This window comes from Crocuta crocuta, unplaced genomic scaffold (genome assembly GCF_008692635.1).
Source record: "Crocuta crocuta isolate KB4526 unplaced genomic scaffold, BGI_CrCroc_1.0 scaffold204, whole genome shotgun sequence".
In the NCBI taxonomy this organism is placed as follows: Eukaryota; Metazoa; Chordata; class Mammalia; order Carnivora; family Hyaenidae; genus Crocuta; species Crocuta crocuta.
This window is the reverse complement of record NW_027529603.1, coordinates 1,270,031-1,283,536: the sequence shown is the minus strand read 5'-3', so window position 1 is coordinate 1,283,536 and position 13,506 is coordinate 1,270,031. Positions and strand designations below refer to the sequence as shown.

Here is a 13,506-nt window from a genome sequence, read left to right as displayed (position 1 = left end):
TTTATGAACAGCCTCTTTTCAAGGAAGGAATACAAGTTCTGAGTAAGCATAGGTGCAACCCTGCTAATAATCAAAGAAATAGAAATTAAAACATTTTTTGTTTTAGTTTATTAAATCTGTCAAGATTAAAAGTGTTAATCATTTAGGGATGTCTAGCTGGCTTGGTCGATGGAGCATTGCGACTCTTGCTTTTGGGTATGTAAGTTTGAGCCCCATATTGGGTATAGAGATTATTTATTTTTAAAGACTATATTATTTATTTTTAAATAATTTTTTAAAATGTTTATTCATCTTAGAGAAAGAGAGAGTGCAAATGGGGGAGGGACAGAGAGAGACGAAGACAGAATGTGAAGCAAGCTCTAGGATCCATGCTGTCAGCACAGAGATGGATATGGAGCTTGACCCCATGGACTTCAAGATCACAACCCAAGCCGAAGTCGAATGCCCAGCTGACTGAGGCATCCAGGTGCTCCTGTAGAGATTATTTAAAAAGAAAATCTTTTGGGACACCTGGGTGCTTCAGTCAGTTAAGCATCCAACTTCGGCTCAGGTCATCATGATTTTGTGGTTTGTGAGTTCAAGTCCCACATTAGGGTCTCTGCTGTCACTAAAGAGCCTGCTTTGGATCCTCTCTTTCTCTCTCTCTCTGTCTCTCTCTCTCTGTTTCGAAAATAAACCATTAAAAATCCATTTAAAATTAAAATTAAAAACATTTTTAAAATTAAAAAAAAAATGTTTATTTTTAAGAGAGAGAGAACGAGAGTGTGAGCAGGGCAGCAAGGGAGGGGGGGGNGTTTATTTTTAAGAGAGAGAGAGCGAGAGTGTGAGCATGCCAGCAAGGGAGGGGGCTGGGAAGAGGGAGAGAGAGAATCCCAAGTAGGTTCTACACTGTCAACGCAGAACCTGATGTAGGGCTTGAACCCATGAACTGTGAAATCATGACCTGAACTGATTGAGTGTCTGACTCTTGATTTTGGCTCAGGTCGTGATTTCAGGATGGTGGAATCTAGCCCTGCCTCAGACTTCTTGCTAAGCATGGAGCCTGCTTAAGATTCTCTCTCTTTCTTTCACTTTGCCCCTTTCCCCACTTGTCCGTGCGTTTTCTCTGTGTCTCTAAGTTAAAAACAAAAACAAAAAGAGATAAAGAAATTTAATACAAGTGTAATCTTTTAAAGGAGGGCCAAATGAAATGTCAGGATTGTAAATTGTTTCCATCTTATACCCGGATAACCTCCTTGGGCTGATATCCAGTGAATCAGTCTCCAGATTGGAGGAGGGAGGACTCTCTTCCTCTCAAGGGTTGTCATTGTTAGTTTTTCCATGGGCCTTTTGAGGATGGCTCATTTTATGTAACGCGATGAAAAAACTGCGTACTGAGCTGTAGGAAGAATTCTTAGACCCTTGGATTCCTAATTTTCCTTTTTAAAACGTGTGTTGAGGGTGGGGAGGGGTGGGAAAAAAAAGTGTGTTGAGAATTTCTCAAAAAAGCAGTATGAATAAAATTGTGTTCATGTTCATTTATCCATTAATCTCATTTTCCCATTCTAGCAAATATTTCCTAGTGAAGCACCCCAGGGTGGGGGGGAAGGCTTTATTCTGTAAAGATGTTTATCAGACTAGAGGGAGGTAAGAGAGAAGACCATGAGTGGGTCTGCCACTTTACCAATTAGATGAATTTCTTAAGTCTCTTTGAATCTCACTTAAAAAAACAACAACAACAAAACATGCTTTGAGAGTTAGAAAAAAGTTTCAAGAGTAGTACACTTAATTCCTAAATATCCTTCTTCCAGATCTCCTAGATGGTAATATCTTTTACCAGGTTTACCTTATTTATTTATTTTTTTTTAAATGTGTGTGTTTTTTTTTTTTAATTTTTAATGTTTTATTTATTTCTAGGAGAGAGAGAGAGAGAGAGAGAGCGTGAGCAGGGGAGGGTCAGAGAGAGAGGGAGTCACAGACTGAAACAGGCTCCAGGCTCTGAGCTGGCAGTCAGCACAGAGCCCGACGCGGGGCCCGAACCCACGAACTGCGAGATCATGACCTAAGCGAAAGTCGGACGCTTAACCGACTAAGCCACCCAGGCGCCCCTACCTTATCTTTTTCTCCTCCTTACAAAGGAGAAACTAGAAATAGCATTTCCCCTGAACCTTTTGAGAGTAAGCTGTAGATGTGGTATCTGAATATTTTATTGTGAATTTTATTTTTTAATATATATTTATTTTTGAGAGAGAGCTCAGTGAGGCAGGGAGGGGCAGAGAGAGGGGGGAACAGAAGATAGAAGTGGGCTCTGCACAGATAGCAGTGAGTCCAACATGGGGCTTGAACTCAAGAATCTTGAGATCATGACTTGAGCTGAAGTCGGCTGCTCAACTGAGTGTATTTTTTTTAAAAACCTTTAAAAAACCCCCACATAATTACAGAATGGTTTATTAAGAATGAGGATGCCTGAGTGGCTCAGTTTGTAGAGCATCTGACAATTAATTTTTGGCTCATGTCATGATCCCAGGATTGTGGGGTCGAGCCTCGTGTTGGGTTGAAAATATAGGAAGTTGGCAGGGTATCTGAAGGAGATGGGAGTCTTTAAAACAGCCAAGTCCTGGCTCCCAACAACAACATTTAGTACAGGTTACTGTCATATGGGCAATCACTATTATAAAGGTGACAGGACTTGCTCTCTTTGTTCTACCTGACAGTTACTACATGTTTTTCCATATGACATGCCTAAGACAAGGCCACCCTGATATCCCCACTTTTACTTGATATTTTACAAGTAAAATATCCCTATTTTACTTGATAGAGATGGCCCTCAAGTGTCAAAATGAATCAGTGCCAGCCTGAAGGATGGGTTTGGGCATCCATTGCTTCAGGGTACAGCCTTTGGGACCCTTGGCACCTGAATCAGCTGGCAGGACACATCTGGAAGTTGCAGAGATTCCCTACTCCTCTCCTTTTTAGTTATATCTATATACTCTGTTCATTACCCATTGTATACCATCTTTTCTCCCTTTGAGATACCATTTGCTTTTCTTTTTTTCACTGAGTATATGCTCAACAGTCACCATTAATACTTATGTCAGAGGAACCTTGGTGGCTGAGTTGGTTGGGCGTCCGACTTCAGCTCAGGTCATGATCTTGTAGTTCGGGAGTTCGAGCCCTGTGTTGGGCTCTGTCCTGACAGCCCAGAGCCTGGAGCCTGCTTCGGATTCTGTGTCTCCTTCTCTCTCTCCCCCTCCCCCACTCACACTCTGCCCCTCAAAAACGAATAAACATTAAAAACAAAAAAACTTATGTCAATGTCTGTAGTCATTTTTGGTTGTCTAAAACCATTGTTGTTGATTTCTATGGAAAGGTTCATGGGAATAATATTTCCTGTGTTATTAGGTGCTGGTAACAATTTATTCCCTTCACACTTGAGTATAAAATTTTTTTTTTTAAATTTATTTTGTGTTTTTTTAAAAAATTTTTTTTTAAATTTTTTTCTAGGAGAGAGAGAGACAGCGTGAGCAGGGGAGGGTCAGAGAGAGAGGGAGTCACAGACTTAAACAGGCTCCAGGCTCTGAGCTGGCAGTCAGCACAGAGCCCGATGCGGGGCTCGAACCCATGAAACGCGAGATCATGACCTAAGCGAAAGTCGGATGCTTAACCGACTGAGCCACCCAGGCGCCCCTTTTGTAATTTATTTTGAGAGGGTGAGCGAGTGAGAGAGAGAATCCCAAGCAGGCTCCTCACTGTCCGCACGGAGCCCCATGTGGGACTTGAACTCACAAACTGTGGGATCATGTCCTGAGCAGAAATGAAGAGTTGTATGCTTAACTGACTGAGCCACCAGGCTAAATTTTTACTTTAAATATTTCCCCCTTTCACCTTCTAGTTCTCTTGAAACATTAGCTGTTAAAAATTTATTTTTGTGTTCCTTCTTTGTAGTCTTCATTTTTATTTCTGAGTTTGAAAGCCTGTAGCCATTATTTTATGTATTATTGTATCATGCTCAGTTTTCTTTCAGTTTTCAAACAGAAGATAGCAGTTGAGCTTTGTTCTCTAGGTACTTTTTTTTGGTGTATTTTCATCAGTTTTGGGGACATTACCTTGCTCCTTATTCTATTTTTCTTCTCTTGTCTTCTCTTGTCTTCTCTTGTCTTCTCTTGTCTTCTCTTCTCTTCTCTTCTCTTCTCTTCTCTTCTCTTCTCTGTATTTATTATTTAGAGAGAATGAGAGTGGGGGTAGAGGGGGAGGCAGAGAATCCTAGGCAGGTTTCAAGCTACCAGCACAGAACGTGATGTGGGGCTCAATCACATGAACTGGGAGATCGTGATCTGAGCTGAAATCAAGAGTCAGATGCTCAACCAACTAAGCCACTCAGGTGCTCCCCCACTCTCTCTCTCTGTTTTTTTTTAAAGTAGGCTTCCCACCCAGAGCAGAGCCCAGTATGGGTCTTGAACTCATGACCTTGAGATGTTAAGAGTCAGACACTTAGGTGATTGAGCCACACAGCCTCCCCCCCAATAATTTTAATTTAGATAAATATAGCCCTTGGTATACTGACCAAAATATATATATATATTTTTAAATGNATCTAAGCCTAGGTCCTAGCAAGTTCTACGACTTCCTGTTCTTCCAGTTTTCTCTAGTGCTTGTTACTCCCATCCCCCAGGGGAAAGAAAATTTAAGTGGGTCACATGGCCTGTCAAGGTGAATAATAACTTTACGTCATTTGGCCAAAGGACTGGGACCTTTATGCCATTTAATATGATGTAATTTAATATGATGGAAATAAGTTGTATACATTTGAGAGCTCTAAATTCAGTCTTTTTTTTTTTTTTAAGCTCTTCAACCTCACCTTACTTCACTCAGTGGATTCTCATTCAGTCACTAAGAGACATCATTTATTTATTTATTTATTTAACATTTATTTTTGAGAGACTGAGAGAGATCATGAGTGGGGGAGGGGCAGAGAGAGGAGACAGAATCTGAGGTAGGCTCCAGGTTCTGAGCAAGCTGTCAGCACAGAGCTCTATGTGGGGCTCGAACCCATGAACTGTGAGATCATGATCTGAGTGGAAGTTGGACACTTAACCAGCTGAACCACTCAGGCACCCCACGTCTTTTGTTTTTTTAGTTAATCAGTATTTCTGTTACATAGTGCTGTAGTGCTTGAGACTTTTTTTCCCCTTTTTATAGCATATTTTGGCATATAACTTATATTTTGTGTGATTAAATCTTTAAAAGTTGTATGTGTGCTTTTCAGGCAACAGCTGAACAGATGCGTCTCGCTCAAGTGATCTTTGATAAAAATGATTCAGAGTTTGAAGCTAAAGTTAAACAGGTATGTTCTGGCAAATTATACTATTATTTTGGCAGTAGAATCTTCATAGTTACTAGTGTTATCAATAGTGAGCTATACATTTGTGAAAAGGCACATTGACATTGTCTAGATTTGTGAATAGAAAGTACATTTAGTATTGGCAAGTTCTCAGAAAATTTTGTTTAATGTTAAGAACTGAATTGCCTTTTTCTTTCTTTCTTTTTTAATTAATTAATTAATCTATTTTTGAGAGAGACAGAGTGTGAGCAGGGGAGGGGCCGAGAGAGAGGGAGACACAGAATCCGAAGTAGGCTCCAAGTTCAGAGCTGTCAGCACAGAGACCTATGTGGGGCTCGAACCCACGAACTGTGAGATCATGACCTGATCCGAAGTCAGACGCTTAACCGAATGAGCCACCCAGGCACCCCTGAATTGCCTTTTTCAAAATGGTTATGATTCCAAACATAGGCTGGAAAAATATAACATTAAATTTTAGGGTGATGTCTTCATTTAGAATTTTAATGAGAGGCCTTTTTGGTAATAAAAATCTTAATTTCAGAATCTTTGTTCCTGTTAAGACTTCTTTTTCCTTCAAGACTCTAGACTTAAGCTGTTAACACTTACCTTGGTCCAGCCCTTGGTAGAGGTCTACTAGTAATTGTTCCTTGGATTGAGTGTCCCATAGTGAACTTGTTATTAACACTTTACAGCCACTGTAAAGAATACAAGAAGAGTAAAGCAAAAGCAAAGTTTTAGTAAAGTGTACTCCATGGAAGAGCAGGGCAATGAAGAGAGACATTGGCCTTGGAAAATTCAGGGTGTGGACATAACATCAGTTGTTTTCTTTTGGGGAGATACTTGGGTTGCAACATTTCAGTGACAGACCTGGATTATAGAATAATTAGCCAACTATGCATGTCCTTTCCCAAGATGTATTTGAAATGCCTGCACCTGTAGGAAACTACGACGTTATTTCTATTCTAGAGACCTAGGCCAAATAAGGGCAAGCGTCTGCTTTCTGTACAACTGCAAAAAGCACAGCAAACTTAAAATCTTCCTCTGGTGAGATGTTGTAACCACAAATCGACTGCTAGATGGGTGGATTGGTGTGGTCCCCTGACTCTTCTCAGTTAGAGTTCTCCATCAGGATGTTTAAGGTCCATCTACCTGTTGCTCATGCCTACATTCCTGCCTAATGAACTATATAGCCCTTTACTATGTAAACTCTTTGTTTTTATTTACAGTTGCTGTTGTTAGACAATTGGCAATATTTTTAGAAGGGCACAAAAAGGATTTATTAAAAATTATAGAATTTCTTTTCTGGAAGGAGATTTATGTACAGTTTGAGATGTACTGCTTCATTTTATATTGCATTTTATCTGAATAGCATAGTAGATACACAAAAAAAGAACTCTGGTCCAGGAGTTCAGAGTTATAAGTTTAAATTTCCATCTCTTACTAATTCAGTCATGGGGGGTGTGTGTATCTTAACACGTGTATATTGCAGGTATTGTGTTAATAGAGGATGGGACACCCGGGTGGCTCAGCTGGGTAAGTATCCAACTTTGGCTCAGGCCATGATCTCACAATTCATGGGTTCGAATCCTGCATCGGGCTCTCTGCTGTCAGCACAGAGCCCACTTCAGATCCTCTGTCTCCCTCTCTCTGCTCCTCCCTTCCCATGTGCATGCGCTCTCTCACTCTCGCTCTCTCTCTCTCTGTCTCTCTCAAAAATAAGTAAACATTAAAAAGTAACACAGATCATTGATTAAAAACTGACTCTAGTAGATATCCAAAGACCAAAGCACTGGAAAGCTGTAAAGTGTGTAGAACTTAACTGTGTAATGCAGAGAGGAGATCACAGAGAGAATGGTATAGTGCAAAGAGCTGTATTTATGAGATTAGGATACCTAGATTCCAGAGAGGCTTTGCTATCAATTAGTTTTTTGACCCTAGAGAAAGCACTGCAGATGTTGGTGTCAATCCATTTTTAACAGGTAGTAAAAGCAGTTAAAATGTATATAAGACACAACAGAAACTTAAATTATACATTTATTCACTGGTAATTAAGAAACTTGTCTTGTGCTTAATCTGTGATTATACTTGTGATGAAAATGTTTAGCTTAATCTCCCTTTATAAAGAGAATGTACCAAGGGGTTTCTTTGATTACTTCAAACATAGCACCCTGTTGAAGCTGCTTGTGGAAGTCCATTTATGAGACCTTTGGGTGTTGTAACTTATTATGTATGTGGAGTGTTCTAATCCCAGCAGTGATAGACCACATAGGTACTATTTTCTGTGTATAAAATGGTTGGACTGGATGTTCTGTTAATGTAGCCACATACATTTGGTCTTTGGGAAATGTAGAGTCCACTTAGTATTTGAGTTGTTCAAAATTTTGTGAATCCCAGGCCATTGAACTAAGTTGGAGTAGTCACCTGACCCTGATTATGCTGAGACTTATGGTATACATGTATGTATGTGCTGCTGATTAATAATCTGATACTTGGTCAGCTTGAAGGAATGTTGATTAGTAGTTTGACTCTTCTGTATTGATGAAAAGACAAGGAATGGCTACAAAAAGCAGGTAAACCTGTGCTGATGATAAATTCAGAGTCTGGAAGGAGGGCATCTTCATGGGGATGGACTGTGTAATTTCTATTTTTATATAGAAGAATTATTTAATTTTATTAAAAAAATTTTTTTAATGTTTATTTTTGAGAGAGGAGAGACAGAGCATGAGCAGGAGAGAGACAGAGAGAGGGAGAAACAGAATCCGAAGTAGGCTCCAGGCTCTGAGCTGTCAACACAGAGCCCAATGCGGGGTTTTAACCTACAAACTATGAGATCCTGACCTGAGCCAAAGTCAGATGCTTAACCGACTGAGCCACCCAGGTGCCCCAGAATCCTTTTATAAAAATGTTTATTTATTTTAATGAGAGAGAGAGAGAACATGAGCGGGGAAGAGGCAGAAAGAGAGAGAGAGAGAGAGAGTCCCAAGCAGGGTCCACCCTCTCAGCACAGAGCCTGACAAGGGTCTTGAACCCGTGAACCATGAGATTTTGACCTAAGCTGAAGCCAAGACACTTAACTGATGAAGCCACCCAGGTGCCCCTAGAAGAATCTTAAAATTAATATCAAGTGCCATTTTGGGGTCCCCTTAACCATTTCCTTATAATTTCAATAGCTTATGGAAGTGACGGGGAAAAATCAGGATGAATGCATAGTGGCCCTACATGACTGTAATGGAGATGTGAACAAAGCTATCAATATATTGCTGGAAGGGAATTCAGACACGGTAAGTATTATTATTATTAATTGTTTTGCAGTGCTAAGATTTGTCTCCAATTCCATATTGCATTTTGAACTTCACCTTTTTGGGGGTGGGGGGTGGAGGGAGTTATGGGTTCCATTCCATATTTGTTTCAAGACCAGAAAGAACACTAACCTGAAATGACTGTTTTTGTTATATATGGTTTCTTCATGAAGTTGTAGAATCTGAAGACTCGAAAGAGAACTTGGTCATCTACTCCAGCCTTACACAGTTTCCAAATTCTCTGGGCCTGTGGACATTTTCACCACCAGAAAAACTTCTCTTGGCTTCACTGCTCATGTTTCTTCATCTCAGTCGTCACCTCTTACTACTTCTTATATCTCTAGACTAACAGAAAACCAGGATTTGCTGGTATATCTATTTGCTTATGTGTGAATATTCTACAGACAAATTTTGAGAGATAGATATAAGGAAAAAAAATGTGGTTTTTTTTTTGTTGTTGTTGTTTTTTCATTAGCTTAGTAAAGGTTTGAGGTAAGCACACTAAAGCTCCTCCCTTTTATTTTAGGAAGGATATAACTAAAGGCACAGTAGGCAGTTGTTAGCCCTAATCTTTTGATTTCTACATGGAGATTATACAATATTTCATTTGTATTTTGAAATTGAAACCATCTTAGAGTAGATTTAAAACAAATAATGATGCACCTTAAAAGGAGTATACAAATGAACACAACCAGAAATGCTTTCTTTGTCAGTGTTCAAGTTTAATCAAGTTCTCATTTTTAAGGATAGGCTATATAAAAATGAACTGTTGTGAGTATTTTGAAAGTATAACAAGTATCTTTAATATGAAAAAAGCAGAAAGAGTCTTATAATTATAAAAATGAGATAATTGGGAATATACTTCACTATTTGAGTATAGCAATATCTGTGAGTAAAATTCCATTCAAGATAACACTAGTCAACATGGTAAACTACCAAATATGTCAGTTTGTTGGGAAAATACGTCATATTAAGCAATGAAATAAAATTTAGAATTTTTGTTTGCTGATGCTTAGGCCTATGTTTTCTAGGGAATGTGTTTACCACACTACTAATGGTTGCAGTGTAGAATGGCTCTCTGTTGTTTCCTTTCTTTTGTTTTCTTTTTTTTAATGTTTATTTTGAGAGGCAATGTGAGTGGGGGAGGGGTAGAGAGGGAGAGAGAATCCCAAGCAGGCTCCCACCTGTCAGCGCAGAGCCCAATGGGGATTCAGTCCTATGAACTGTGAGATCATGACCTGAGCCGAAATCTAGATTCAGATGCTCAACCATCTGAACCATGCTGGAACCCCATCTCTGATTTTCAAAATGAGCTGAAGGGCTAAACTGTCCTCCTATTTACATATTTAAAAAAATTACTCTGCATAAAGGAAATATTTCCAAATCATTAATTTGAGGGTCTGTTCTCTTTTTTATGGTAGAGGTAAGCCAAGGTACTACTTTGTGTTGCCTTCCCTTTAGCTCCCGCAGACTTTATTCCTTTTTTGTAGTAGTTGGGTGAATTTTTAAGTCTTAAATGAAATGTCCAGTTCTCTCTTCTATTTAGTTTTACTTCTTCTGCTCATTTGAGACTGAACCCAGAGGAGTTACTTCTGGGTTGAATGATGAAGAGTATATCTTTGGTTATCTTGAACCTGGAAACCACAGAGTGGGGTCAGATCTGGTTTGATTTCTTCACATATCAGAATATAGCAAATTGCAGCCTGAATAAATACACAAAAGAATATGTTTGTTGAGAGATGAGAAGGCTGTGGGGGAAATGAAGAGGCAGAGACAAAGTCCTTTTGAAACCTTGGTTTGTTAAGCTTCATGCTATGGTACATCTTTTCTTTGATAGTATTTGCCTTGTATCCTGCCTGGTTGTTGTTTGCAGCAGCCATGGCTAACCAGTTGTAAGGAATATCTTCCCCTGACTGGGGTAGAATTTATTGGGGGTTGGGGTACTAGTCAATGTAAACACTGTAGGATTGGTAGGAGCAAGAACATTTAAAATAAACCACAAAAGGGGGATGCCTGGGTGGTTGAGCTGGTTAATGTCTGACTTTGGCTCAGGTCATTATCTTCCAGTTCATGAGTTTGAGCCCTGCCTCAGGTTCTGTGCTGTCAGCTGGACCCTTGAGCCTGCTTTGGATTCTGTGTCTCCATCTCTCTCTGCTCCTCTTCTGCTTGTGCTCTTTCTCTTTCTCTCAAAAATGAGTGAACATTAAAATTTTTTTTCAATAAACCATGAAAGCAAACAAATCTGTTTTATCCTCTTGGCTAACCTTATTTCATGTCAGGATCCTCTGAAACCAAATTATTTCTTTGAAACAACCACATGCGAAGTAACTGCTTGAGCTAAAGCCGACCCCACATGATTTCTTTGAAAAAAGTAATGTTAAGTGGAAATGTTCATGCTTTTTTTTTTTTTTTTTAAGGGTCAGTGTCTTTCTCACGGAAGAGTAGCTGTCACAAAAGAAAACATTAAACGTGATCATAAGTGCTAAACCTTTCGTTTCATTATAATGCTGTTTTCAGTGACAGAATAGTTTTGAAATATCAGTCTCTTGCATTAATGTTCTTTTTTTCCCCCCCAAGTAATTTGTTTGTGTTGTGTAGTTCCTGGCAAATATAAGGAGGTGGGAGAGTGATTTTTAATTAGCTGGCCTGGAAAGTTGCGTTTCTGATTAGTAAATGTGTCTGGGAGGGCCATCCCTCTGAGAACTTCTTCAAACCTGTTCTATAAGTAGCAGCAAAATATAGATAACAAAATATATATAGATAAATATAGATTGTTAGAAGTTCTATTGAAAATTTTTTATAATTATTTGGTTCGTGTTGAAAGCTTGTGTGCATGCTCATAGACTGTTCTGTCAAATGTGCGATATTGTCTTTAGTATTTACAGTGGTGTTAGATCAGTTGCCCTTAAGTTTGCTTTCCTTACTTTGCCCCACAAATAAGTTCTTGTCAGTCTTTGTAGAGTTCACAAGCCAAGACTTGCTTATGGGCATCCTGAATGAAATGGGCTCAGATGTTTTACATATAGAGAGTATGTCCCTTTATAATGATTGAGTACCTTTAGGTTTGGCCATGTAAAGACATTATAAATTGTATACATATGCACCTTGTGCTGACTCTACTGTGTATAATTTTCTAGGACCTCTATAATTTACTTTTTCTCTTGTTAAGAGGACAGGATTCTATCTTAGATAAGTTTCTTGTTTATTCATATTAGTGAAAATAAGTTGAGTTTGTACAGTAGAGAATTATTTTTCTGGAATAAATAAGCTTTATTTAATAAAAAAAGCAATGCAGAATGATAAAATTAAATCATATTAATGTCCTTATTTAACTGTACCTAACTTCCTTCAGTATATACATAGGCTTTCATTTGAACTAAAAAAATGTAATCCTATTTTATACAGTTTGTTGGATAGTTGGCTACACTTCTGTCATGGGTCTCTTTTTGTGTATACCTGGATAACTCTTTAAGTGGCTATATATTGCTTTTTATGGATATTTTAGGGTAGGTAGTCTCTTAAGCTAGATATTTGCAGACTCCCTACCCCCGTTTTATTGTACTGTTGCATATAAATGTTCGCACAATTATAAAATTATTTTCTGTAAATAAAGGCCTGGAACTAAGTTTTCTGGGTCAAAAGCTGTAAACTTAATTAGTTTGAGTACTATTCCTAGGTTGACTTGCAGGAAGGTTAAAATAGCTGCATACTCCTCAGAACCGAACATACCTGATTATTCTGCTGAAACTGTTAGTTGTTCATTTTTAAAAATGTGTATCAAGCTTAATGGTAGAAAATAACTTGTTTTAATGTGTATTTTTTTCCATATCCAGTGATTTTATATTTAGGTATACGTAGGTTCAGCAGAGGTTTGTAGATGTTGGAAAAATTCCTTCTAAAAAAGGGTTTTAACTCTGGGCTTCACCATTTGGAAGTAATTCAGCTATATGTTTCTTTAATTTTAGTTAATTAATTTCCAGTGCTTTTCTTTACTTGGATATATACAATGTTAGTGATTTCCTTTTATTCTAAGATTTTTTTAAAGCTTAATATAGTTATTGCTCTTACTTTGGGATTGAATCACTTCAAATCTCTTGAGAAATGAGTTAAATAATGACAAAGTAAATAGAAACAAATGGGCCAGTTTTGGGATTTCTCAGTAACATACCTTTATTGATATCCTAATGTTCACTTATTTTCCCAAGAATGTTGTGTTCTTTCTCAGCAATTTACATACATATGATTGATTTGATTTCAATCACTATTAGAGGAGAGGCAGAGAAGGGAGGTGATATAAATAATCTGACTTCTCATTAGAACAGGTCTTTGAAGTCGAACTTTTGGGTACTTAGTTTATTATTTTTTTATGTTTTATTATTCTTGAGAGAGAGAGAGAGAGAGACACCAAGTGCGGGTGGGGGAGGGGCAGAGAGAGAGACACACACACAGAATCTAGAGCAGGCTCAGGCTCTGGGCTGTCTTTGGGTACTTTGTTTAAAACAAACAAAAAACAAATTTTATTTGCCTACCATTAAATTTTTTTAGATGATTACTTTGGTTAAGTGAATAGAGCAAGTTGCATTTCTGAGATTTTATGGAGTATTTTAAAATAATTTTGTATTCTTTGAGCAAATCTACTTATTAATAGGCTTAAGGCCTACTGATAAAGGGGAGGATGGCATTGTGTGGGAGCTTAGGGGAAATGTCAGTTACTTTAGTCTTAAATCATAGGTAAAAGCCATAAAGTACAGGAAAAGGCTCTATGGTGGGACAACACACAGTATGTTAATTAAGCTAGCTGCTGTACTCTGTTGTGATGTATCTAGAAATAGGAGCTTAGCAAGAGGTTTCTTGTCTTTATCATCAGAGGATAAGAATTAAAATGTT

At 38.3% G+C, this 13,506-nt stretch overlaps 1 protein-coding gene across 4 annotated transcripts in view; it reads left to right on the top strand.

The window, feature by feature from the left end:
* Positions 1–13,506, top strand: part of UBAP2 (ubiquitin associated protein 2) — a 112,915-nt gene that overhangs the window by 35,081 nt on the left and 64,328 nt on the right. For all 4 annotated transcript variants that reach the window (XM_077761884.1, XM_077761883.1, XM_077761881.1 and 1 more), the window contains exons 3-4: positions 5,246–5,323; positions 8,491–8,601. In XM_077761884.1, the coding sequence (XP_077618010.1) occupies positions 5,246–5,323; positions 8,491–8,601 (189 nt within the window). The remainder of the gene's footprint in view (positions 1–5,245; positions 5,324–8,490; positions 8,602–13,506) is intronic.